We start from the raw sequence: 27,723 nt of genomic DNA, 5'->3' as shown, positions 1-27,723 counted from the left end.
ATCAAAGGTGCACAAGGGTTTTTTTTACTGGCAGCAAATGTCAAACAGAAGGAGAAGGGGCTGGAATACCTCAGAAAGCTTGTTGTGTTTAGTCATCCTAAGGAAAACTTTGAGGAGCAATATTATCACTTTAATGTTATCACTCAGTGCTTAGAAATTTTGGGGAAAGGTGTAAACCACAGTCTTGGTGGCTAGTGCCTAAAGGGAGCAAAAAACACACCCAAAAATGGGGGGATTTGCACCTTTCCTGAATATGGGAAGCCCTTTAGTCAAGGAGGGGTGGATGACCCCAAACAGTCCATGTTCCTTTTAGCCACGTTGCCACACTCGCTTGGATTTGGCCCCAACCTGCTCTTCTGTAAAAATATTTATTCAAACAGATCTGCTTAAGAACATTTTAAAGCACTGAATTTTGGAGTGAAAAAGACCTGCCTGTTTAAAAGCCATTTAAGGAGAAAGGTGCTTGAAGCAGGGCCGTGGGGCTGGAGAGGAGGAGGTGGTGGGAGACTCTGCAGAGGTCAGTGAGGAAAAGCTGCAAAGCAGCTGCCAGAAGAGGATGTTTTTCAAAGCAATGCTGATCTCTGCTCTCTGTCACTTTTTATTTCGTTATGCTTTTAGTAAACAATGGAGTCAGACATAAAAGTGAACCAAGATTTTAAAAGCCAGTTTAAGGCTTATCAGAAGCAACAGCAGAGGCGGCTGCAAAATGTGATGGAGAGGAAGAAGGAAAAGCAGAACAGTCAGAAGGATAATGGCAACACAGGGGAGACTTTAGGAACCCCAGATGATCTAAACCTGTTTGAAGTAGGACAACTTGTAAATGAAGATGGCAGCAACAGGTAAAGGTGTAGCAGGACCATTCCTTCAGGAAGCCACAGAAGTATGTTTGGCTCATGATCTTATGAAACTCATTATTATTAAGTTGACAGGGCACTTTCTGCCTTCACATCTTGGGCTTCTGAGAAGACTCTCCTTGTCCCTACCATGTTTACCCTCAGGGCATTGTGATTATTTATTGTCACTTATAATCAGTGTTTCACAAATGAAGGGTGCAAGGACAGAGGGGGTGAGGGTGACATGTGAGGGGCAGCCAGGTTCTGTCTGACAAAATCCAGTCATTTGGGGTCGCTGACACCCTCTGCACTGTTGGTTAGTTCCTGCCTAACCTTTAAGCAAACAGGTTCCCTGCATGAGGAATTTCCAAAGATGGATGTAGGCAAAGCAGCAAATGGGAGTAAGCCAAAGGTCTGCTGTGAAAAAAAGTGTTCTCCAGGCTATCTTTGCAATATATCCTGATTTGGAGGATCACGAGATTCCCAGGACACTGGACATTCTGGTGTGGATCTCCCTTAATCTTGGGTGTTGGGGTTTTTTTGAGCTGAGTACATAATTCAATTTACTGAAGCAGAGATCTGAAAACCCTGCTCAGATCATCTCTCTTCCTCCCAGGGTATCATCAGCCTTTCCTTCTGACCCTTTCACTAACTAGAACAGGTCTGAAGTTGGACACATCCCAGAGATGTCTGCAGTGTTTACTATTCAGGGATTTGCTCTGTGTTAGTGGTGAAGCCAGCTGAAGAAATTCCTGCTTCTGCTCCATACTGAGCCAGCTGTTTGCTAGAAACTGGATTCACTTTCTGGGGCAATGGTACTTTTATCTCAAGTAATTTCAGTGACTTAATTTACAGCTTTAGCCTCACAGACTGTTCTGTTGGCACCACAGTGGGGTGATGGGCTGTGGTAGAGGGGCAGGAAAGAAGAGCTGGAAGCTCTGCCAAAACCAGCAACTCCTGGGTGGAAAACCAGTTAGGAGAGTTCCCTCTCCCAGAATCCAGCCTGGGGAAGGGCACCTCTCCCAAGGTTTATCCAGCCACTAACTAAGGTTTTTAGTTCCTAAATGCTGATTTTCCCTCTGTGTTACCCTGCTTAGCTGGTTTCTCAAAGTTGCTTCCTTGAGCACCCAAGTGCTGCAGTAGAGCTGCTGTGAAGGTGGAGGGAACCCAGGATTGAACCACTGAACCTTTCAGGTGCTTCTGGGAATGTGTTGTTCGTGCTGCAAAGGAAATCTGAGTGGAAACAGGGAGCTGAGCTTCCAGAAATTAATGTTCTCACCATTGCATCATTGCCTTCTTCACACACTGGTCCCTCAGCAGGGCTGTCTGATTTGCCAAGTTGTGCTCCTGATCTGACTTCTACCAGCTGACCTCTTCCCTTCAACATTTTGTCCTGATACTCTTTAGAAGATTATGATGGAGATCTGATTTTTTTTTAAAGATTTTTGGGAGACTGATTCCCACAGTTCAGATGTTTGTCTGGTGAAGGAAAGGGGTTTGGGTGCTCCCACATCACATCCTGTGCAACGTGCATCCTCTGAGGTGCAGAATACAGGAGAGTCCCAGCAGTTCTCTGCTATTTACAGGTCAGTAGTTTGAGCCTGAGTAATCCCAGAGTTATCATTTACCTCTGTTTCAGTGGCACTGGCTGTTAAAAGTCCCCATTTGACACAGCAGATTTATCTGTATTGCCCTTTGCTTATGTACATCAGCATTTAGCAGAAGAGTGGTTATGAGTGTATCAAATCCAGACAGGATTTGCTTCTGGATGGGATTCACCAGGATGTGCTTTGCACTATTCCCATGAGAACACGTTAGAAACTCGTTCCAGAGGAGCAGGACTCCATATGGGCTGCAGTGGCAGTGATTTTGGCCTGTCAGTCTTGTTTATAGCAGCACTTAGAAAACATTCTCCCCTCAGAAGTCTCCCTCTCTCTGAGCCTTGGGAGTTCATTTTTCCTTCCTCCCATCCTACTCCCAAATCTTGTTTAAGGGAGTGTTTAGCTGACAGTTCTTCCCTTCTGATTTGTTCTCTCTGTAACTTTTCCCTCCCTGCTCTGTTTGGTGCTTTTAAGTGTGCTTAAGTGACACTCCCCATCACATGGAGAATCTGTAACAAGAGTTGGGAAAGACAGAGTTTAACAAAAGTTAAATTCCTTATTCAGGATAATTTATTTTTTTTGCCTAAACTGTGCACACAAGTTGGGAAATCACCTGAATTCCTGCTCACAAGCTTCACCTGCCTCTGTTTCCTTGAACTAAGTGAAAAGGGTCACCTTTTGCAGCCTGTTTCTTTTGGCTGATTTTCTGCAGCTGAGGCACTTGGGTGGAATCTGCTGCCTCCTCTGTAACATGTAGGGTCATTCTGGGAAGTTTCTGGGGTGGGAAGTTTCTCAGAGGAGACTCCACCTCAGTGTGCAGTTGGGATTTCTGTGCTTTTCCTCAAGACTTGGAAGCCAGCTCTGAGGAGGACATCCCTGATCAGGTGTGTTAAGAGCTTAGAACTCTCCTTTCATGTTAATCCCATAACTGTTAAAAATCCCTTTGTCCCCGTGTCTCTAATTGGATCTGAGTTCTGTTGCTCGCTTCTGTGAGTGGTACATGTGGGAATAACTTAGTTGTGCCATTTCTCAGCTCACATTGCTGCCTGCTTTCTTCTCCTTTGTAAACAGCTGCCTTTGATCTCCCTTTGATTTGAAGCTTTGAAACAGAAGTGCATTTCTTAATTACGGATTGTGAATCCTCTCCTGGACTGACTGTGCTGTTTATGGCAGTGCTTTAAGGGGTCATTTATTCCAACAAGTGCATTTGGAGGGTGCATTTGAAAGCTCTCGAGTCCAGTGGGTGCAAAAGGCTTGCTAAAACTTTGGAATAGAAAAGATTGAGGTGATTATTGAGATATCTTGCCTGGCTGTGGCTGTGTCTGCACATACTTACTGTAACAACTGAGCTTTATCCAAATCAAATCTCCAAACTATAGAGGTTCAGGGTTACACTGTAAATAATAGAAGTCTAGGGGTCAATTCATGCAGCTGATTTAGGTGTCTGATGATACCTGAGATGCTGCAGAGCATTGGGGATTTCCACATGGGAATCATAGATTGGGCACAGGAGACCTGGAGCAGGTGGGGAGCCCAAATAGCACCTGTGTGGGGGTAACTGAATTGAGTCCCAAGTTTTCTCAAGGACCCTGTGTCAGGGAGATTTGATAATCCTGAATTCCCACAATGGAGCTGAGCCCCTGAGGCCACAGCTCCTAGATTTTATATTTGGAGGACCCATCACGTAAGGGCAGCAAAGAGATTTAAAGTTATTAATTCTCTGGATGTCTTGGAGAGATGAACCCCTTAAATGTTACCAACTGTACTGAAGAATAGGAGAAGCAAGGCTGTTTCTTCCCATTCAGAGGCTTTTTTTTGATATCCTGTGTTTCCAAATGAATTCTGAAAAGCACCATTAACAATACAAACTGATGCCAGTCTGTGCTGGTGGGGTTCCAAGAGAATCAGGTGAGGACACAGGAAATTGGTCTTTTATGAATTGCTCTAAAACATTCATTATTAAAGAAAGGACCCCAGGAGCAGCTTTTGTAGTCGATGCTCTGTTGGATTCTGTTGGCTTTGTTAAGCATAGAAAATAAAACCTGAATGTCCCACATGCTGAATGCTGAGCTGCCTGATTCCCTCTGAAGAACCAGGTGAGTGAGACTGAGATGACACTGCTTGGTAACCTCAAGAGGACTGAAAATGTACCTGTTCTGTGATGTTTTGCCCCAGACTACACAAGAAAGTGCAGAACTTTTTAAGATGGAGCTAACTAAATAGATCAGATCATCAGCTTTTGTTCTTGTTTTAGGATATTCTACTTAATTCAGTAAACTCACTCCTGATAAGCTCAGCTCATCTGTCATACAGTCAGTTCATTACTTTATTTTTGGAAGTATTTGAAGCACATCACAGTGAGATTTGCCATTATGGCTTCTTTTTTTTCCCAGGTTTCTCGAGGCTGGAAACGAGCAGCTGCAGGATCAGCTTCGAGAGGTCCGAGATGAGAACTGCAGATTGTACAAACTGGTGACAGAGAAAGATTTTGAAATAAAACAACTCCAGAAAAAAGTCCAGGAGGACAGGTTGGCTTTGGCGGGTAAACACAGTAACTTCGTATTCTCACCACCTTTGTTGGATGCTGATGGCAGCAAAATGTCCCTTAAAAGAAATATGGTGCTCTTTTAGGGTACACAGTGATCTCTGTTCCCCACAGATCTGAAAACTTGTTGTTATTGGCCCAAAAAGGTGATGTTTTGTAGAAATCATATTTCAGAAAACTTTCTGTTGATGTCAATGAGCTGGGTTGCAGCTTCCTCTGCTGCATAGAGTTAAATTCCCTATTCAGGGTCCTTTTTTTTGCCTGAACAGGGTACATGTACGGTTCAAAATCGAGCTTATAAGTGGCTTGAGTGTCCTTGGAAAACTGAACTGTGCAGGCTGCACCTCCTCCACTGGGTGCCACTGTTGGTCAGGACAGTAGTGATGACCAGGCTGCTTGAGAAGGGGGAAACCAGCAACAAACAGAGCTTCACAACATTAAATTACATCTTAATTCTTAAAAACTCCCTGTAGTTGGTCCGTAGAAGAGATGATAAGCTATTCCTGGTCAGGACCAGGAGCCAGATGTGCTGTTGCAGCTTCTCTGGCTGACTAATGCCAACCTTATTTGCATTGTGGCAAGAGGCTCCCCCACATTGCTTGGGAATGAAAAGCTTTGGTTAAGTGTGTGCAATGAATTTGGAGACCATCACAATGAAGCCCCAGCCCGGCTTTGGTAAGTTTACTACTCACTGTGGTCCTTAAAGGCCATTATTTGCCATGAAAACTAAGGTAAAAGTCGCTCCTAGATGAGAGGGGGAGCACAAATCACATGAAGGAGTAAGAACAGTGGAAATGGTTTTAAAAAGAATAAGTTGCTTTTAAATGCTTTTTAAAAAGCATTTCAAATGCTTTTAAAAAACTAAATTCATGCTCTCTACAAAGTTTTTAGTAGTGATATTCTATTCTCAGCAATATTCTGTGTAGCCCCTTTAATGTCTCTGTAGTTACATGGGACTCAGAATTCAGTAAAGAGTGATCTGTCCTACTTCATCTCACCCCATTTCTTGGGTATAATGTTCCCAGATGTCAGCAGAAAAGTCATTTCTTCAGAGCACTGAAGGAGGATGAAGGAGTTAAAAGGAATGGCAGCAGCCAGGTTCAGCCCTCACACGCCCCACCAAGGATTTGTCATTGCAGGCTCACATTCATTGCTGATCTGGAGGTTCCTGTGGACATTGTTTGCAATTATATTGATTTTGCACAAGAGCTTTCCTTCACCTGTGTGATGTGAAAGCCAAGTGGCACTAAACAGCCAGTGCTGGGGTTTGCTTTATTTGTGACACTGATCCCAGAGCCTCTGTGAGGAGGGAGAGAATGACGTGTGTGTTTAAGAGAGCAATTAAAGGAATAATACAGTCAGGCTCCAGGGATAATCACAGGGGACATATAAATAGGCACAATGAAATTTCCTGGACATTCTCCAGGACCCAGCTGTAATATTGTGCCTGACCTTTGGGGACAGATGTCTAGAAAATGTTCACACCTCTGTTTCAGCAACTCCTCCTGTAATAAACAACCAGGCAAAGGAGAGTGTTGTCTTCTTCTGTGATATTCCAAAAAATCCTGTTCATGACTGCCCTTCCCAGCAGTGAGCAGAAAACACCTCCGCCCTTTCTAGGGGGTGATGTTGCCACAGCCACTGCTGTGGCCTTGGGACACTGTGACTGTTGCTGAAGTGTGAAATGTGGCTTTGCTGGCCCTGGTGTGATGCTGAATGAAAGGCCCAAGCATTCCAGCTGGAATCACTGATGTCTCTTCCCTCTCTTGTTCATTTGAGTGCCTGGCACAGCTCTGGGAGGAATGGATTGGACAATAAAAGTACATTGTGCTCTGGGCAGAGAACAAAAGCATCATCTATTCTGAATCTTGCCTGTAAGACGTGACCTCTGCTTTTATGTGTCCTTTTCAGGGACTTCTGGGTTAGCTGGAGATGTTGCAGCCACCAAAATAGTGGAATTGGCCAAAAAGAACCGTGAGATAACTGCTGAGGCCGAGAGTGAAAGAGCCAAAGTGAAGCAGCTGAATCACAAAGTCAAGGAGCTGGAGAGAGAAGTGAGGCGTTTTTCTTGTTCTCTTTTTTGCATCCTAAAAGATGGAAATCCAGTGTTTGGGATAGAAAATGGGTTTGACTCGTGTTCATGTGTTGAATTTGCTCTTATATCCGTGTTTACTTTGGGTTCTGCTCATTTCTGTCCATGATAGGAGAGAGGAGGGTGTGCCCTCAGCTGTTTGCTCCTCTGAAGGAGGGGCTAGGAAAGGATATCCCTAAATTATAATGACCCAAAGACTTGTTAAACAGCAATTAGAAATGTTCATTTGTATTTGAAGCACAAGGTTTTTCTGATTATTTTTTTGTGTGTGAGGAGGAGCAAATTTCACCCCAGTATGTCTTAGATTCCCACCTCATTAATACCAGTCAGGAATTTGTACTCTATTCTTCTAAGCTTCATTCATCCACATAAATAAAGCTGTTTTCTGGCACAAGTATTTATAGAACTGAGACATCAACAAACTAGATCATGTAAGACAGCAAATCTTCGCTCAGGCAGATTGATTTTTCTGGTTTACTATGATTTTTTATATGTGCCAACCTTTCACAGGAATAATTTTACTCAAGTGACTGCTGAAATGAAAATTGGATGCCTTGATGTCAATCTTTACTTTGTCCTTTACTTTGTCCTCTTCCTTACACAATATTGGTGAATTTTTTTATAATTTTCAATTTTTTTTAATGAACTTTGCTTTCTTAGAAGACATCAGTTACATGGATCAATTATGTTTATCATGCTGACAGATGCATTTTGACTCCATCTTTCACAGTCACTTATTATCATAAGTCATGCATCTATCTGAATTTTACCCCAGTTACCTGAGAGATCAAGAAGTCATAGATTGAATTAAATTTTGGAGAACTCCTGCATAAATCCAGAGTGTTCTGGTCAGAGGGGTCTTGTCAAACAGTTGGCAGGTTGGCAGAGAAGCATCAGGTGTAGGTTGGGACCTACAAAATCCCACAAGGAGTGGAGCAAGTCATGAATAATTTAAAGGAAAACCAACTTGGTTCTAATGCACTACTGCAGGGGTGTGATGACCATTATTCAAACAGAAATTTAAAATATTCTCGGACATAGAATATATATAATATATATAAAATAATCCCAGATTTTGACCCAAAAAGAAAGTACCACAGACATTTCAGGAAAGGAAATATAACTCAAAGAAAAAAGAAAATTTTCAAGAAACAATAATTATTTATCAAAGCAGAGATGGACATTTTATATATGAACAAATCTGTCCCCAGACACCAGGAAAATCCAAATAAAAACTAAATACAATAATGTGCCTCATGTGAGGTGAACCACAATGTGAATTCTACTGAAACTGTGCCCTGGTCCATGGTTTGTATTTTCTCCACCTACTTTGGGGTGTCTCTCCTCTAAAGTAGTGGTGACTGGCTGAGTTTGTGGGTTTTGTTCAGTAGAACTATATGAAAATATAAAAGATGGGTAAAATTAAAACAATATTGGACAGTGGGAGGTATTTACCAAAAATGTTGAGTGATAGATAGAAAACACTGTTATTTTACGTATTTTTAGCTCTTTGCTTGCATGAAAACTGAGTGTTTTAACATGATTATGTTCCCCCAAACAGAATGGAAGGTGTGGCCACTGAGCAATCACTTGGCAAGGGGTTTTGCATGTAAGCAAAGACTGCAGAGGGATGTTTGCAGAAAACTTCCATAGAATTTGGGCCAAAAGCTGCCAAATCCAGTTGGAATTCCTCATTCTCAGTCCATTGACTACAGGAGTTTATGAGCTGGATAGAAAGGGTGGCCCTAACTCATAAGAAGGGGTGATTTTAGAGCTCTGAGTTTCCCCAGATGCTGCTTTAATGAAAAAGCTGTTCTTTTATTCAGGCAAATAATTGAGATTTTTCCACCCACCTCAAAGAATGAAGTCCCAACCCTTTTAAAGCAACACTTCCTGGCCTTTCCAGCTCCAAATTCCTATGCTCCCATGCAGTAAGAAGTCTTTGCAACCTCAGCACAGGGCTTGATTCGGGGCAGGAGGGGCTGTATGTCTGCCTTCCTTTGCTGTGATGAGCAATAGGGGACATATTCTTTATTCTTCATGGGCTAAAAAATGCTACCTTAGAGCTATCAGCTAAAGAAAAAGAGCCTTAACACCATTAAATCTCAGCTGTAGGGCATCAAGTAGTCATTTCTCCTTTTATATTCCTCTGGTGAGTAGAATATGTGCTTTTTATGAAATATCCTGGGCTGGGCAGGATTTACATTTGTGTATATAAACACTAATTTTATGTACCTATGGCAATAAAATGCCCCAGGAATCTCTATACTTGAAATCTGATCCCATCTCACCAAGTCAGAGACATTTGTTGAAGTTATTCCACAATAAAATAACCCATGACTCTTTGGGAAGCATTCCAGGGAAAAAATATTCTTTCCTACTGACTGTGTTTAAAAACAAGGGAAAATTAATTATTTTTTATAGAGTTAATAAACATCCATATTTTAATTTTTTACTAGTTAACACACCATAGAGAGATGCTCTTCACTGCATCCATTGTACAATAACAATGTTTGGGGTTTTTTTTTCCAGCTACAGGCAGCTGTAGAAAAAATACATTCCCTTGGTGGTGGTGGAATCAAGGAATCAACTCTGAAGATGCTGGAAGAAAACTTGGTATGAATTGTAACTGAAGAGAGGAAATCAGAAGCTGATACTCAGTGCAGTCCTTTCCTTAGGACAAGGATGTGTCCCTGTCACCAGTTTTGTGACCATGTTCAGTTTATACTTCCTGAATACCCCAAAAATCAGGGAGGAAATGGGTGTGGAAGGACAGATTTCTGTGATCCTGATAAATGTGTGGTTCTTAATCACTTCAGTTTCCCCCTGAGGATTCTGTTCTTACCGAGTACATTCTTCTCTTCACAGGCTGAGAGTCCAGAGGTGAAAGCCCTGCAAGAAAAATTAAACACAGCCAACTTTAAAGCCATGGAATATCGGAACCAGCTCCAGTCCTCCAGACAGGAACTGAAGATGACCCAAAAGGTACCATTTCAGGATGCATTTAAATTCTCATTTAATTATGTGTTTGGTTTTAATACAGGTTTCAGTCCCATGGAAATCAATGGGATTAAAAACTGCTGGAAATAAAGCACGTGTTTAAATAGTTTGTTGGAGTGACATCCAGAATAACCTTTCCCTCTTTGATTCAGGATGGATTTAAGTGTTTCTATGTGCTCTGTTTCCCCTGGTTTCCTTAGTTTGTGTAAGAGACCTGCAATGCAGATCAGAGTAGAGAGTATGGTCCTAAAAATAGAACTCTGCTGACCTTTTTATAAATAATTTAAATGCTCTCCATACTAAGTTTAGCTGTGTCAGAATTGTGCAAGGGAATTTGGCTCAATTCCTGATGGCAAGGGTGTGTATTTAGACAAATTTAGGCAAATAAATGCCCTATTTAATTATGGTTAAATATTCATTATATAAAAAATAACAGCATATATTGAAAACTGTTAGTAATGCTTGTGTTTACTGCTAGAGAGAGCCCCAACACTTCTATTCAAGCCTCACTGTTGATGTTAATCCCCTTTTTCACAGCTCTTGGCAAATGAAATTGGGGAAGATGTGAATATTCAAAGTCTCTTGGCCAATTCTGGCAGCTGGCGTGGGCGGGCCCAGCAGATCCTCGTTCTCCAAAACAAGGTGAGTGAAGACTCTGGGTGGTGCCACCTCAGCTGGAAGCTGGAATTCTCTTTCTAAGTATTGATATCACCTCAATTTAAGGTAAAGGTACTGTTAATTCTTCATTAATTCTTAAAATCTACAGTAATTACTCTATTGCAACCATGCAAGGTTGGGTATTTAACTGGGAATCTTTCACATCTGTGTGAAATGAGTGAGTTGAGTGACCCTGGAGAGCTGTGGCAGCTGAGTTAAAATCCCAGGGTGTTTTGAAGGTGCTTCCCTCCACTGAGAACAGAAGGAGCCCTGTCAGTGTCTGTGCTCTGACTTAGACACCTTTGTTCAGTGCCTAAAGTCAGATGGGAAGAATTGAGGCCAGATAAGATTTTCAAGTTGTTCCTTAGGGAGCTTCAGTAAAGTCTTTAACTCCTGAATCTTCTGAAGGGCTGAAATGTCAGCTGGAGACAAGGAGGCAGCTTTGTCTGCATCTAAATAAAACTTCTCTCAGGCAATTTGATACATAATTTTCCTACTTTTCTGCTATTTAATTATATGCCATCAAACTGTGATTTCTGCACTCTGATTGACTGGGGTTGTTAACCTCTGCTTTCCCTTGATCAAATCACATTTTCTTCTGTTCTACCCCCTGCCTGGGGTTCATCTGAAGACTGTACATACTGTTCTCTGCTCTAAAGCAGAGACTTCTTTCTGAGACAGTCTCCTCAGGCCCCTTTTGTAGTCAGTGGGGATCTTGTAAATACAGTCACTGGATCAAAAGTGAGGCAGGTCCATCTTATCTTGGATCACACCTCCAGAACAGGCAGAGGAACTGAGCTGTGGCAGTACCCAATTCCTTCTGCTGACTATAAAAGGAGTCTGCAGTGAGTAGGTGACAAGCAGGGGCTGAGTTCACTTGCCTACACACATTTCAGATGCTCTGGAGTGTCTGCCTGGCCTCCACATGTGGCTCCAAAAAGCCACAGATCTCCCACGTGTCCCAAGTCAACCAGAGGTCTGGTGTCATATCTCCTTCCTGCACAGATGCCCTAAAATCTGCATGTTTTATTAGCAGCTAAATTTAAATTTGAAAGACCAGACACTGCTCTATGGTAGTTAATAACATCAGGAATTAATATGAGGATACACTCTGAGCTGCCTTTGGTTGTGTCCCTTTGGTGCTGGACCCCTGTGCTCCTGACAGACCCCTGGATGAGTTGCCATTATTGTCCCCTAGGTTCGAGAGCTGGAGAGTAAGCTGGGTCAAAACAAGACCAGAAGATCAGTGATGGACATTGATGAGGAATTCCTGGCCCTTGAGGATCCAAGGAAGTTGTCAGCCCAGGAGAAGCACTTGCTGAAGCTTCGCAATTTGGAGAAAGAAAAGAAAGAGGCTTTGGAGGTAAAAAACCTGTGAACCAACAGGGTCCTGTTTGGGCGTGTGCTGTGTAATAATTTGCCTTACAGGGTGTGTTACACCCTACCCAGAGACCATCTCACAAACCCACTTGATCTGCTGGAGGAAGTTCTGCCACACTGCACAGACAAGCCCTGCTAGAGCTACATCCAAATTCCAGAGTGTCCTTCCGGCCCTTGGTCAAGTGTGCATTCTTCTTGCAGTGTTAGAAACAAACATCACACGGCACCTGTAGGATGGACAGGGAATCAGACCCAGCCAGAATGGATTTAGGAGGGGCAGGTCCTGCCTGACCAACCTGATCTCCTTTTATGACCAGGTGACCCTCCTGTTGGATGAGGGGAAGGCTGTGGATGTGTCTACCTGGACTTCAGCAAAGCCTTGGATACTGTCTCCCATGGCACACTCCTGGAAAAGCTGCAGTCCACAGCTCTGCTGGGTTAGGAACTGGCTGATGGCCAGTTCTTAACTGGTGGGAAATGGTGCTGCATCCAGTTGGGATCTGGTCACTAGTGGTGTCCCCAGGGATCACTGCTGGACCCAGTCCTGTTTACTGATGATCTGGATGAGGGGATTGAGTCCACCATCAGCAAATTTGCAGATGACACCAAGCTGGGGGGGAGTTTTCATCTGCTGGAGGGCAGGAGAGCTCTGCAGAGGGACCTGGACAGGCTGGATAAATGGGCTGAATCCAATGGTCTGATGTTTAACAAGGCCAAGGGCCGGGTCCTGCACTTTGGCCACAACAACCCCCGGCAGCACCACAGAGTGGCTGGAGAGCGATCAGGAGGAGAGGGACCTGAGGGTTCTAATCAACAGGAAGCTGAACATGGGCTCAGGTGTGCCCAGGTGGCCAAGAAGGCCAATGGATCCTGGCCTGGCTCAGGAACAGTGTGGCAGCAGGAACAGGGAAGTGATTCTGCCCCTGGACTCAGCGCTGGGGAGGCCACCCCTGGAGTGCTGTGTCCAGTTCTGGGCCCTCAGCTCAGGAAGGACATGGAGGGGCTGGAGCAGGTCCAGGGAAGAGCAACAAGGCTGGGGAAGGGACTGGAGCACAAGTGCTGTGAGGAGAGGCTGAGGGAGCTGGGATTGTTCAGCCTCGAGAAGAGGAGGCTCAGGGGAGACCTCCTCTCTCCCTACAACTCCCTGACAGGAGGGGGGAGCTGGATGGGGGTTCGTCTCTTCTCCCAGGAACCAGCAGTAGGAAAAGAGGACATGGTCTTAGGGGAGGTTTAGGTTGGATATTAGGAAGAAATATTTTACAGAGAGAGTGCTCAGCCATTGGAATGGGCTGCCCAGGGAGGGGGTGGAGTCACCATCCCTGGAGGTGTTTAAGGACAGACTGGACGTGGCATCAGTGCCATGGGCTGGTTGACAGGGTGATGTTGTGTCATGGATTGGACTGGATGATCTCAGAGGTCTTTTGGGTGACAGGGTGGTGTTGGGTCATGGGTTGGGTCATGGCTCATGATCTCAGAGGTCTTTTCCAACCTGGTTGATTCTCTGATCCCCCTCACACTTCCTCCATCTGTGTGGCTCTGGGCTTCTCCATTTGAACAGAATAAAGTTGAGAATCAACCTAATCCACTCAGATTCCTGAGCAGACAGACCCTTTTCTGATGCTGGCGAGCAGCAGCGTTTACAATTCCTACTTCCTTAAGGGTGATACAATATGCCAGTCCCATTTTTTAGATTTCTTTAAGATTCCACCAGGTAATGTGTGATTCTTTCTGCTCCCCAAAGCAGCTGGGGCCTGGTGATGGGTTATAACTGTCATGTCCCGTGGTGTGTTTGCATCCCTGCAGAAACTGGCCGGGGAACACCGCGCTCTCCAAAACAGCCACGAGGAAGTGAACAAAAAACTCGATGCATCAAAAGCCAGGAACAAAATCCTGTGTGGTGAACTGAAAATCCTGAAGGCACAGGTTGTAACCTTGCTGGAGAAAGGAAAACACGATGATGAGCTCATAGATGCCTTGCTGGTACGGCCTGACTTTATCTGTTGGTCCCAGCCCTCTTTCTGTAAGTGGTGAAACATGATGTTATTCAATGACACAGACAACCTTGGGGGATACAGAAGCCTGATGAATCCAGCTGTGACAGCCAGAGGTTTCCTAGTCAGCTAAAGCCCTTCTGCATTTTGGGTCAGGTCATGTAAAGGCTGCAAGACAGCACCAGGTGTGACAGTTGCAGTCAAAGCTGCAAGGATTGGAAGAAACATTTTGCAGAAGGATTGAAATAGGATTTGTCTTGTAGGTAGAGGAAGAACTTCATTCCTGACCCATGGAGATGGACTGTATTGTCTGTTCTACTTTCAGCTCCATTGGTAGATTATTTTTTTTTCTTTAGAATGCCTGCAGTTTTGCAAGATTTCCTTTGTTTGTAACACAGCTTTCATTTATTGTGTTAAACAGCCAAAACCACACGAGTTCTAAACCATGTGCACATTCACTGGCAGCAGATAAAGCTGAGAGGGCTTGGCCCCTTCAAAACCAAGAGTTTCCACAGACTTTAGGTGCTGAAAAAGAAATAAATGACTGCTGTCATGGTATTGCAGGGTTCTTTAGTCCTGCCATGGTTCTAAATAGCCTTCCCTAATTAAAATAGTAAATATATATATATATTAGAGATTATGCCAGTTCTTAGCAGGGTTAGTTCTGTGTTTCCTGATCCAGCTCCTCACCAGTTTCAAACCACTTGGATTTCCTTGCTTCTGTGCACAAGTTTTAGCTAAGGCATGTTTATAACTGAGCAGGAATTCACCCTTCTCACACCAGGCACTGTGAGGAGCTTGGGTGCTGAGCAGCAGATTAGAAGAGCCAAATAACAGTTATCATTTTTGCCAGATCTGAGCATTCTCACTAAAATTATTGCAGAAAGATGCAAGTTTATTTGGGAAGGGATGGTTGATCTGTTTTATCCCTTATATCAAGGATGTACTTTCCTTGCAGTTTGTTGGCCTGACAGAACAAACTGTCTGACAGGTATTAGATTTGTCAGTGTGAAAGAAAACCACCAAAACTCACTGGTGAAGCTGCCTGAACTCATAGCTGTCACCTCACAGTACCCTCATCTTTTAATGTCACTGTCACACAGTCTGATCATGGGCTAATTTCACAAAAAGCACATTGAAATCTTGACTTTCATCCAGTTTATGAAAAATTAATTCACCTTTGTCCAAGGCTTGCTCTGTTTTCTGTTACACTGAGTAGCAAAGCTGCTACTGAATCAATGAGCTGCAAATTGAATCAAACTCCTAGAACAGCACTGGTGAAACCAGTGTGCTCCCACCAAGGAATGGGTTTGGCAGGGCAGGAGCTTGTCCTACCATTCCTAAATGGAGATTTGTTTGGATGATGTAAATAATCATGGTGTACAAAACCAAGATCTCACTCGTCGTTTCTATTTTATCAGAGCCAGCAGAAGCAAATGCAGGAGATCTTAAAAGACCTGAGCCAGAAGGAGGATGAGAACAAGGAGTCTTGGAAAATAGGGCAGATGTTGAACAATGAGACTGAGGAACAAAGCTGCCTCATAGAGCACCTCAGGGAGCTGGTGGCAAAGGTTAAAAAGATGGAAGAGGCAATTGGGAAACTCACACTTCAGGTAGGAGAACAAATGAACCAGAAAAGCACCCTGTGTCATCATTTTAGATCTAGATCCTTGTTGTCTGAGGTGCTACCTCGAGACAGTCCTACTGACAGTCTCTCCTGGTGGAATAATAAAGCAGGAATCCTCTTTTGTAACTCCTCAGTTTCTTTCCTGTTAGTACATAACTTTTCTTCAAGTTGTTTAAGGAGCAAGAAAACATAGAAATATCAATCCCATCCACAAGTGGCTCCATGTCAAGACTGTCACTTGGCTGACAGCAAGGGCTGGGGCTCCAGTGGGGAGTTCTCAGTGTTCACAATCCTTGGCTGCTGAAAGGAGGAAGCAAACAAATATGTTAAACCAACATCAGCAGGCTGCTGATCCTACAGTCAGGTTTTATCAATACTTAGGCATCCAATTCCCAGTGATCTAAAACACTCATAGGGTTTTATGGTGAGATTGTGAATCTGCCAAATACCTCAGTAAAATGGGGACTGGAACACTGAACACAGGATGAAACCTGGGTTAGGGACACAAACCAGCTGTGCTGGCAGTGGTGGTGCCACACTGTGGGTTCTCCAGTGCCACTGTGCACCCTGATTTCATGGGGAACTGCACTTTTCTTTACTGACTCTTGCTCTGTTTTCATCCTGCAATGGATAGAAATGAAAGAAAAGCTTCTGAGGAGGTCCTGTAAATCAAAAGCCCTGGCATGCTTTTAGCAATAATTATAGGCTGCTGATTAGGCATTGATGCAGCTATTTGCCTTTGAACTGTGTAATTGGTTTTATAACCTGCTCCAACATTAACAGAAGGAATCTGCCCATCAAGGGAAGGGTTCAGGAGCTGCTGATACACCACCTTCTGAGCACTCTGAGGCACCTCTGGCACCAGGCAGCAGTGAGGTTGCAAGGACTGACTCTGCCCGGTAAGAAGACCCCAAATGTCAACGTTTAAATTTGTTGGGAGTAATTCAGCAGCCTGGTTTTCCCAGGCAGTTTTATGAAACCACAAGTGCTTTGTGCCAGCAGCTGTAGCAGCCTGTTTACAGTATATGGGAATCTCTAATCACATTATCTCTTGGACTTTTGTCCTGGAACAGAGAAGGATATACAGACTTGCAGACATTACTAGATTTGGCATGATGGTAGTGCAGCTAATTCCTTCTCTCCAGCTCAGATAATGTTTATGTGGTCAGCTTAAGTGCCTGGGAGTCTTTTTCTCTTATGAGAAGCAGGGCTTCTAATGAGGAGACTTCTGTGAGCAGGGTGGTGAATTAAAACAAAATGCCATTTTAGGTAAGCACTAAATCACTGGTGCACTATTTAAATCAATAAATACACTTTGAGTAGAATTTACATGCAGCAATGTTGAAAACACACCACATCATTTGTTCTTAACAAACCCCCTTTTTAAAGCTTGGTTGAGGACTGTGTAAATTACACTAATCTTAAAACAGCAATAAATCTGATTTTTGTTTACACTGATGTAACTCTGGGTCACTCTGGCTGTGTAAAGATATCAAAGCAAGTTATATCCTTTCCTATTAAAGTGCTGGGTTTGTTGCTAAAGAGTTCATGGTCTAATTGACAATGAGGATTTGAGACTGGTCTTAGGGGGATGGAGGAAATTTTTCATCAAGTTGCAACTGATTTTGTCTCTGTCATGTTATTTTAGACCCTGAATTTGGCTTTAAAATTGTCAGCTGTATCCCTGAGTCTAGTGGAATATTACTATAAAATTCAAGAAGAATTCTATTCAAACATCCTTAATTTGAAAGTTTCTGCATCTCCATTGTTGTACCATTCGACTGCCTTTATCCTCCCACTTCTAACTCTGCAGAAGTTGTTGGGCTCTGATGGAGCAAACCTATATTTTATCCCCTCTTTTTTTTTTTTTTTACTTCATATGTTTGCTGATGGTAAGCAGGAAAAGGAGGTTGGGTAATGGCTTTGCAGAAGCCACTAAGTGCAGTGCATAAATTATTGCCTGTGGACGTGGCTAAAGGCCCTGCCATGGAAAGAGCTGACGTGTCAGGTGGGCAATGAATGATCCTGAAAGCTGTGAGAGCTCTTAATAACTTGGTCAGCAAGGCTCACTCCTTCCATTAACTTTAATATGCTGATGAACTCTCTGTTCTGTTTTACTGGAGTAAATCATCTTTTCCTATCAGGAAAGATGAAATGAAAAATGCTATAAATAGGAGCTGAAGCCCCTCGGAGAGGGTGAAGTAAAAAAATCTGCATTTTTAGACTGGGCCAAGTCTGTCATTATCAATTTGATTTTAGGATTAACCACTCCTAGCCTAGGAGGCAGCTCTGCCTTTTCCTCAATATTAAGGCTTTATCCTCTTGTTAGCTGCAGCCTAAAGACAAGGAAACCTGGGCTAAGCCTACAGGGACTTGCCTTTAGGCAGCTAAGCTCATACTGAGAAAACAAGCACACACCAAAATTTGATGTCCCAAACACACATATCATTGGGTATAAAACTCATCCAGAGTGGAAGTGATACTCCAGTGTTATCAGTTCACTCTGACACATCTTCATGAGGGTTTTCACAGAGTAGAAGGGTTCAGAAAAGTGTATTTTTAAAGGGCATTTGGAAATGCAAGTTGTGGACCTTGTTGCAGAGCAGGAGTTCATCTGGTTGTGGAAGTATGTGACATAAAAACACAATCAGAGGGGCACAGTCACCTGGGTGAAGGTGAGAGCTGGGAGTGCTCTTCCCTACAAGGTGGGAATAACCACAGACATTGGGAAATGACAGGAGTTCTTGGAATACTGCCTGAAAAAGCTCTTCTCCCCTCAGCACAGTGTCCAGTATGGGCCACACGCTTGTGGAATCAGCAGCCACGAGGCCTTCCCTTCTTAGGGATGACATCCCACCTGGAGGGTAAGGATATGAACTTCATCTTCAGCAAGAGGTGTCCCACCACACGCCACAGGCTGCTGGCAAACCTTGTCCTTTTCTGCCTTGTTTCTGGAAGAAGTAGCTCCTTTTACCATCCTTCCTACCTGATACTGCCCAAGAGCTTTGGCACAGGCTCTAACATCTTCTTGCTATCTTAATTTTTTAATTGATTGCTGATTTGACACCACATAAATCCATTTTTTTCCCCCCATTTTTACTCCCAACCACCAAGATTTCTCTTGCTTTTTTGTTGTGAAGGAGATACCCCTGAATGCAGAGAGGTCAGAGAAGTAATGAAGTGCATAATAATGGGATACATGGGAAAACTGCCCTTTCCTTTCATCACATGTTGGGCACAAGAACAGCCATTGTAGTAGTGCTGCCTGAAGCCTTTCAGAGGGAGAAAATCAATAGCAGGGCATTTAATAGCTGAGTGTAGCACTTTGGAGATAGAATCCTCTTTGGCAGGAGCAGTGGGAGGAGAGTCAGGGATAATGAGTTGATCAGAGGTGGAAGTTTGGTTTTTGGGGGTGATGGGAAAGGGAAGCATCCTGGAAACCCCTTTCTAATGAAACTCAGAGGGGCTTTATTTCCAAATATTTCTGTTCTATTTATTATAGTCCAGACATTGATGCTGCTGGGGGGGTTGGGGTAGCGAGCCTGGCTCTGCCTTCTGGCTGAACCTTCAGACAAGTGTATTTGGATATGGCTTTCAAATCCTGCCTTTGTTTCTTGTCTTTCATTTCTGGAATGGGAAACAGCCTCTCTGTGCTTGTGCTGCTTTCAGGCTCCCTGGCACCGACATTCCAGAGAGGAAGGTGCTGCAGACACAGCTCCCGGAGCACGGGGCTCTGTGCCAGGCTGCTGAGGTGGAGAGGGACACGTTCCTGGCACTGATGACTGTGCTGCAGAAAAGGTAGAGCCTGATCCTGCCTGTCCTTTGTGGGATCCTGTGATTTGGGAACACTCAGAGTCTCTAACATGCAGCACAGCACATGGGTACAATGGGATCCTTTCCTTAAATAGGGGCTTTTACTTTTTTTTTTTTCTGCTCAATTTTCCCTGCCTGGCTGATGATTCATTTCTTTTATTATCCTTTTAGAACAAAGGGCAGAAAAAAACAGAGCCATCTTCAAGCTTGCTGCACCAAGATAAAACTAGCATTCCTGTATTTATACATTCATGGAATTATTTAGGCAGCAACATTATTCATCAGTAGTAAATACTGTAATTATAGTTGTAATCTGACTTATGTTCCAAAGCTTCTCCCATTCTTTTTAAGTTTCACTGTATACTTTCCTGAATTAATTTCTTCTGGTTTAACTGAAGCATAGCATTGATTTTTATTTGAAATTTCATTTTCTATTATTTACTTTGATGTAAGATGATGTTAAAAGCCAACTATGTTTTAGGTGGACAAGGGAAGCAAAGTCTTTTCTCTTTGGACACCTTTCAGCTACTGCTATTTTTTTTTTTTGCCCCCCAGTTAGGGAATGTGTGTTATTTTGATTCCCAAATCTGTATCCTAAAATAGGAAGCATATTTTTGTCTGTGTGTTTGTTAATACAATAAGCACAGTTTGCTTACTTGCTTTATTTGACAATGGTCATCATTCTCACTTGTCTAACTTTTACCCTGTGTGATTAATCACAGAAAAAAATACATATATTTTTTTAAGAACCTTAGAAAAGATGCTTTTAAGGGCCAAATCCTGCAAATACATGGTGGGAAAATCTTTTTCATGTTTGTAAGCCCAGTGACTTTAACGGAGCTTTGCAATCAGATATAAGGATGCAGGTGTGATGGGTGAGATGGGGCCAGCACCACTGTGGGATAAGGAAGAAGAGAGCTGATGAAATGCACAGTAAAATGCATCACAGACTGATGATTCAGCAGCTCCACAGTTATCACACATTTATCAAGCAGGTAACATAAATTTTGTGAGACTGTGTGCAATAACTCTTGGATAATATAGCACCCAGTCAGATTTCAACATCAATATAAGTAAAAAATAACCAAATAAATCAGGCATTCCTCCTTTTCCCTCCTCTTTTGGAGTGTAACAAAGCTCAGGTAACACAGAAAATTCTGAAATCAAGAGAAGGGCACAGAGGAGGGTGAAAAGTGGGATTTTTCTACAGCGTTTTGGCTTAAGTTATTCATGTTGGCAAATTATGTAATTAAAAAAACAAGTAATCTTGTCATTTTTCCTCCTCTTTTTGTCTAATGTGGATGCTATAGGAACACCTGGTCAGATGAAAGTTTAGTGAATTCAGAGCCACTGAAAGAAATAAAACATCTCGTGGCACGTCCCCAGCCTGGGAATTCACTTCCACAGGAGGTCGAGTCCTGCCCGGAGCTGGATTTTTAAGACAGTGATATAATTTTATTAGAGTTGTAATATTTATTTTTTTCTTTTTAGTTATGTCAGCTGGGAGTGAAATAAACTAATCAAATCTCTTGGTTCAGAGAGTAATCAGCATCCCCCGTGGGCTCAGGAAGGGAATTCTTTTATTCTGCACGTTGCAGTGAGGCAATTTGTGTTTCTCTCCAACTTTAAACTCCTTTAAAGCACTTGCTATCAGTCACTGCCTCACAGTGACTGTGTCTGTGGGTGCACATTAGACTTCTGCAGTTAATTTTCTATCATGTGTGGGGTGAATAGAGGCAGTTTGCTCCCCTGTGCTGCTCTGCAGAGTGAACCATCCGTTTCTTTTCCACTCACTCCCTTCCACGGCCAAGTTTATTAAAAGCGACATCAAGTTCCTTTTCTTCCCTGCAGATAACTGACACAAACCAGCTAAATGCTGCACAGTGCTTCTATAAACTGTTTTCCTTCCAGATTTTCCCAGAGTGCTTAAAAAAAATGCTGTTTGTTATTCCTGTACTGAAAGATCCCTCCTCAGCGATCCACAGCTTTCCCGCTCATCCCAGTGGTGAACTCACAAAAGTTAAGGGATCTATGGGATCTAAGCAAGCTCCAATTACAAACACATTATTTCTAACTGTACACATCATTTAATTCTGTTTTGCATGTTTGGAAGATGTCATATGAAACAATTTCACTGGGATTTCTGCCTTTGGGATGCATGGAAAACCCTTTTCCCTCTGTTGGGAGCTTTGCAGCATGAAGCAGGATTCAGCACCAGGACTGATTTGACATAGACTCGACATAAATAAACTGAACTCCCTTTTTTTTTTTTTTTTTTTTTGCCTGTCAGGGTGGAGGAAAGCAGCAATAAAGTCTGGGAAGCTGAGAAGAGGCTTCAGAAACAGCAGTGGCAAAGTGTCGTTTTGGAACAGGAGCTTGAAAAGCTGCAAACGGATCCAGGGAAAAACACAACAGGACAGAAACCACCCCTGAGGAGCGGAACAGGTGAGGTGGAACACTCAGCCACAGCTCTGCCCCCCATTTCACCTCTGTGTTAGCAGACAGGAACAACATTTGGGCTCCATCTGTCAAACCCAGACAAGGGCCTGACCTTGCACGTGGTGCCCGGGACCTGCCCAGATCCAGTGGAACAACACAGGAGGGAAAATCCCAGCCCCTCTTAATTCAGGAGGGGTTTTGCAACAGATTTAAGTGGGAACAGGATTTTTGCAACGTGGGGTGACAGCCTCCAGATAAAAAAAAAACAAAAAAGACTTGCTCCTGCTCTGTGTTGCCCCCACAGCCACTTCTGTGCTCCCTTTGCTCTTCTGCCTGCGGGATCCAGCTGAAGGTTAAGAGCAGGATTAAAGGACGCATCCCAATTTAAGGCCTGTCAGTGCCCATGAAAAACTGGTGCTGGTGATGAAGTAATTAGATCTGGTGTAATTTATTATCCCGTGAACGTGATAATCTCCTGCTATAAATATGAAAGCCTCACTGGCATAGTTAAAGGAGAAGAATTCATGGTGGATGTTAAAATTTTTATTTCCCTGATCAGGTCCTTTTATTGCTTAAGGACTCTGATTCTGTAAAGTGTCTAAACCAATAAAATGGCACATATTCTTAAGGAAACTTTTCCAGTGGTTTGCCTTTTAATGTCTATTTTCATGAAGTAAAAAAGCTTTAAATGCCAGGAGATGAACAGCAGGAAGGGGAATTTCAATTGGGCAAATGTTGGGGTGGTGTCAGGCTGAGTTAGGGTGACCAGAGGGACCACAGCCTTTATCCTGAATGAGGACTGAGTAAGTGCTTCACACCAGCTCCTCTCTGTAAAACATTCCTTAGAGCAGGATTGTTGTGCCCTTAGAAAGAGTTCCAGGCCACACTGACTCATTCTCATGTGTTTTCCTGTGAGCACTAATTTTTTTAGAGTTGCCTTACCTGTATTAACTGAGAGCCTGAGAGCAGAAAAACTTAGATCCCCACAGAAACCAAGGGTCTAAAACCAAAGTGCTGTGGCCTCTTGGATCCAGGACATTCCTCTTGGTAAGAGAGCAGTGCTGGGCCTCACAGAACTCATATCATGGGATGCCCTTTGTGATTCCCAGGAGGATTTGGAGGTGAGAGGCTTTGGAGCCCTGCAGATGCCCCAGAGGAAGAAATCAGGGTGTGTGTAGGGACTGGTAGTAGCCAGGAGAGATTTGTGGGAATACAGCTCTCAGTGATACACTTTTTCCTGATTAAACAGCATAGGAGCATTTTGGTGCTGTCTTTTGGAGAATTTAACTGAGTTTTTGAGTGCTCAGACTTTTGTACAACCCGATGAAGGGTTGATGTGTTGTTCTGTCATCATAGGTGTGCTCCATGTATATTTTTCCTTTAAACCTCCAAGAGATAAAGAGATAAACTTTGAGGTCCTGAGCCATTTTAGTCAGGTTGTTGTGGTGTAATAAGGTAATTCACCTCTGGTGGTTGGCATTTCACAGCCAGAGGAAGCAGCAGCTCTTAGCAGCGTGACAGATTCCCTCTCACTAAATATTTAGTTCATTAATCTTCTCTGCTTAAGGACTAAAAGCAAAAGTAAAAAAGGATTGGCAGTAAGACTAATAAGAAATCCTCTCTAAATCCATAAGATGAGTGGGTAACAATCTGCTTCACTACCCTGCTTTGATGAGAGCTCAGCCCCTTGTGATGTGCCAAAACTTTCTGGAGTTTGTACAAAAACTGAGTCTGCAAGTCTGTAATTCACCTCTTCAGAAGAGCATGGGGGTTATCTGAATGCTTTCATGGCAGAGAGTTGAGGAAATAAGAAGAAATGAAAAGCTTGAATATAAAATAGAGACTAGAAAACCTGCTAATTAACATCACAGTTTCTTTTCTTTCTGAAAGTGCCAAATTAGGGAGAGCTGATCTAATTGCTAATCTAATGTTTCTAGTCTCTCCAGTTCAAGGAAAGTAGATAATGATGCTAAGTAGGTAGAAACAACCCAGTTGTGTTTTAAAATTATTCAGGCTTTTCATTTTCCATGTTTGGGGTTTTTTTACCTGTCTTATCCAAATTCCAAATTATCAAAGAATTATCCCAGAGGAGGACAGGTAAGTAACAGCAGGTTTTCCTCAGCCCTGCAAAACACAGCCCCAAGATCAAAAGCATTTCTTGGTTACACAGCACAACCTTTTCTTCTGCTTTGTTTTTGTCAGAGCTCAGGAGTTTCCAACCAGCTCCTTTTAGATATTCCACATTTAGTGCTCTAATACCAAACTTACTTATTTGAAGAGATTTGATGTTCTGAGGGATGTGAATTCAGAAAAGTGATACAGAAGTGCACCAAACCAGCCACACAAGCACAAAACAGCAGTTGCAATGTACAGTAGAATCACACTGTTTTGGCTTCTCCAGTCCCAGTAGTAAATTTTGAATCATATTTTTTGAATTATATTTTCTCTATAACCCTGAAAAAAGTTTCTGTGTCCCCTTGAAACAACAGGAGCTGCATCTTTGGGGTGGACAATCCTAAACAAATTTAGAACCTTAGTTTGAAGCACACATTTAACTTGTTGTGTTTATGCTGAGGGTCAAAGTGCTTTACAAAAGCTGTTTCAAAATGTACCACGTGCAAATGTTGTCACAGACACTCAGGAAGCAACAGTTGTCAGCATCTGAAACACAATTACAAGGTTAACACCAAAATAATCCTTTTCAGCTGTTCCTTGTCACTTATTGTTTTGGTCACTTTAAATATTATGGATTAATTATTTCCCTCTCGCTTTAATATTATGGATTAGTTGTTCTCCTCTCTACACATGTAGGCACCTGTATTACTGCATTTAGCCCTGAAATGCAAATTCATCATGTTTTTATTTTGCTGAAAGGAGACTAAAATAAAAGTCTGTCCTATATATTTACAGTATTATCATGGATATACGTAGAATTTAATGAATTCCTTAGTATTTGTTCACTGTTTCTTGAGATTTACTCATTAAAAACAATTGCTTGTTTTACTAAAACTCTATTTTGTGATTAATTCTACAGTCCAGTCTGTGGATCACTCAAGACTTCCCTTAAATGTGAGTGACAGGAAGGAGCTCCCTGCATTCCCCCTGTCCCAGCTGCCCCTGGAATCACAGGGAGAGGAGCTGAACATGAGGTGAGTTTTCCCTCTCTCCAAGCTGTGTTTACCCTTTCCCACCTCAAAAAGGGAGGGAACAAGCGTTAACTCTGCTCTTTCTCACGCCTGTCACAAAAAAATCACCAGAGATCTCATGTTGAAGAGTCTCTTCCCCAAAACAGAAGAGCTGTTTTGATTTGCTTTGGAGCTCCACAGCTCACAGGAAAGTTTTCCCTTTGTTTCCTCCTAGGCTTGTGACCCAGCTGGCTGAGAACGAAGCTCTGCAGGCTGCTTTGGAATCGACTGTGAGAAAGAAAGAGGAAGATTTGAAACTGTATCAAGACACAATGGAGCAAGTGAAGAAAATCTTTTTACAGGCCATTGAGCAGCAGAAACAGGAGAAGAGTTAAGGGAGATATCCTGAGTTCTTTGCGCTGCAGAGCAAGGAGAGAGCCCAGGCATCGTGCCTGGGAATTGGAGCAGTGGCAGTGTAGTTTTGCAACCTCAGATCTTCAGCATTTACAGGAGAGGATGAGAAACAGAGATGAAATACAAAAAGTAGAGGTTTCATGTGTCAGCAGATTCTGTCTGTGAGTTGGCAAGCAGGGCTGCACAGGCTGGAGTTGGTGCACTTAGAAAGCTGCAAATCCTCAGTGGGATTTTGGGCAAAACCTCTCTGGTTTCAACACAATGTTCCCTGAGAGGGAATATTCAATGTGCCTTTATCAGCTCAGGAAGGAATTTGCTGTACAAAAGTTAGTCCAGCCCCCTTCCTTGGAACAAACTGAGTTCTGTTTTTATCAGCACCCTGATACCTGTCTGTCTCAGGCTTTCTGCAGCACTTCAGTGCTGAGGGACAGGGTTAGCCTGGCCTGTGAATGTCTGCAAGTGAATTTTGGGGTGGCTCCACTCACCATTCCAGCCTGTTTCTTTGCTTGAAGAGGTTTCTGAAACTCAGTGGAGTTTCCACTGAAAAGCTACACTGTGCAGATCACCCCTGCAATGAGTCAGACCTACCTTAAACTCAGCCCATTCCTCACCAAATTCACCATCCAGGTTATGAATTCCCTATTTCTGGGTCTCTGCATTCATCCATCAGGCAGATCTTGTTCTCTCTGGGAAGAAATGCCACAAAACACAGGCAGGTCCTCACTGCAGCAGTGCTGGGACTTCTGGGGGTGCTGCCAGCCCTGCCAGCTCTGTCCTTCTCTCCTGCAGCACAGTGAGAACACGGAGTGCAAGCTAATAAGGCATTAACACGCATCCTGCCAGGGAGAGCAGCCTTGGGGATTCCAGGCAAATGGAGAGCCAGTCATTTTTGTATAGTGCTGCTTTTGTTTCTCAGCTGAAAGTCTTGAAAGCTCTTCTTTTTCTGCTTTGCTTTGTCAGCCTCTTTCTCTGAGCCTGAAGTTTGTGAGGCTTTAAACCCAGACAACACCACCAGGGCAAAGTGGATTTTCGTGGAGAAAAACTCCCCTTCCCTGTGCTCCCTTCCCCAGCACAGGGATCTCATCCTGACTCCCCTTGTGCAGAGTGAAAAAGTGCAGAGCAGGACTCACTCCAGGTGTGTTGTCCCTGCCTTTTTTTCCTGCTTAGATTCAAAGATGTCTCTTTTCAGACAGCTCATGGAGTCCCTGATGGAGGAAGTCACGGAGCTGAGTTTAAACTCAGCTCCTGGGAGTTACTCTCTGTACTTCCCAGCCCTACCCTACTCCCCCAGCACTGCCCTATAGCTCAGCAAAGCTGTCAGGTGCCTCTCTTGCAAAAAGCAGGACCAAAACACTTCATTGCCACATTTTCCTTCCTCACCCTGCCAGCTGCATCAGAGGATAAAGCATCTTGCAACCTGTGATCGTCCCTGGACAACTTGAGGAATAAATCCTGGGTTGAGAGAGAGAGAAAGAGGCACAGTTTCATCCAAGTGAGCTGTGCTTTGTTCCTGTTCAGCTCCATCCTGATGATTATGTGAAGGGGAAGAAATCATCCCACCTCTGGCAGATATTTTAAGGACCTGCAGGAGTGGGCAGATCCCCTTGAAAAGCTGCCTGAGCCAGGGCAGGGCTGTGGAGACTGTGCTGTGCTAAATCCGGGCAGCTGGAGATTCTGATTTCGCTTACACAGGAGTGTGTAATCCTTACATGGAGTGTGAATCCATAATATTTTCCCAGCAGTGGAGCAGAGCAATCTGCCTTCCTTCCTTGTCTCCTGTCCCAGTGAAGCAGTGGGAATCAAACCACTCTCCAGTACAATGGCTCTGAATCAGCCCATGGAGCACAGGGAAGGAGCTGGGATGTTACAGAACACATATGGCTCACCAGCACACGCTGCAGACCTTTTTTTCAAGTGCTGCAACACTCATTTCTTTAAACATATGCTTGTTTGGGGTTGCTCAGAACCATTTTCCCTTTTTTTTTCCTCTGCACACATGCACACACAGAGCCTTGACAAGGAATTAAACCACTATAAACCAGTTTATTTAGAGAGCCTGTACCTGTAAGTAGCTGTTTCTCATGGAAATGTGCAATCTACCATCATGTAGTGGGGGGGGCCTGAACACAGCCCAGATTGTCCAGGGCTTCTCAGTTTTCACCTTCATTTTGAAATAAATTGCCTCTGCACTTCCACAGAGTGGCCT

The 27,723-nt window shown here is 43.4% G+C and overlaps 1 protein-coding gene across 1 annotated transcript; it reads left to right on the top strand.

The window, feature by feature from the left end:
• Positions 1 to 2: 2 nt before the first annotated feature.
• Positions 3 to 27,690, top strand: CCDC13 (coiled-coil domain containing 13). The gene is made up of 16 exons (XM_018084935.2): positions 3 to 517; positions 619 to 839; positions 4,828 to 4,976; positions 6,891 to 7,033; positions 9,604 to 9,687; positions 9,940 to 10,056; positions 10,609 to 10,713; positions 11,927 to 12,091; positions 13,912 to 14,088; positions 15,521 to 15,712; positions 16,510 to 16,625; positions 18,507 to 18,590; positions 19,396 to 19,524; positions 21,830 to 21,984; positions 25,013 to 25,127; positions 25,339 to 27,690. Exons 2-16 carry the CDS (start codon positions 625 to 627, stop codon positions 25,496 to 25,498), a joined length of 2,106 nt encoding a protein of 701 aa, XP_017940424.2. The 5' UTR covers positions 3 to 517; positions 619 to 624; the 3' UTR covers positions 25,499 to 27,690.
• Positions 27,691 to 27,723: the final 33 nt, after the last annotated feature.

Source organism: Manacus vitellinus, unplaced genomic scaffold (genome assembly GCF_001715985.3).
Source record: "Manacus vitellinus isolate BGI_N305 unplaced genomic scaffold, ASM171598v3 scaffold_12_pilon, whole genome shotgun sequence".
Taxonomy (NCBI): Eukaryota; Metazoa; Chordata; class Aves; order Passeriformes; family Pipridae; genus Manacus; species Manacus vitellinus.
This window is presented reverse-complemented; position numbering and strand designations above follow the sequence as displayed.

What these genes read in the sequence shown, in the direction of transcription:
- CCDC13 (XM_018084935.2), top strand. Translation starts at nt 625, where the DNA reads ATGGAGTCAGACATAAAAGTGAACCAAGATTTTAAAAGCCAGTTTAAG. An exon ending in GGACAGGTTGGCTTTGGCGG is followed by an intron (nt 4,977 to 6,890) that starts GTAAACACAGTA and finishes TGTCCTTTTCAG; the next exon opens with GGACTTCTGGGTTAGCTGGA. An exon ending in AAAAGAAAGAGGCTTTGGAG is followed by an intron (nt 12,092 to 13,911) that starts GTAAAAAACCTG and finishes GCATCCCTGCAG; the next exon opens with AAACTGGCCGGGGAACACCG.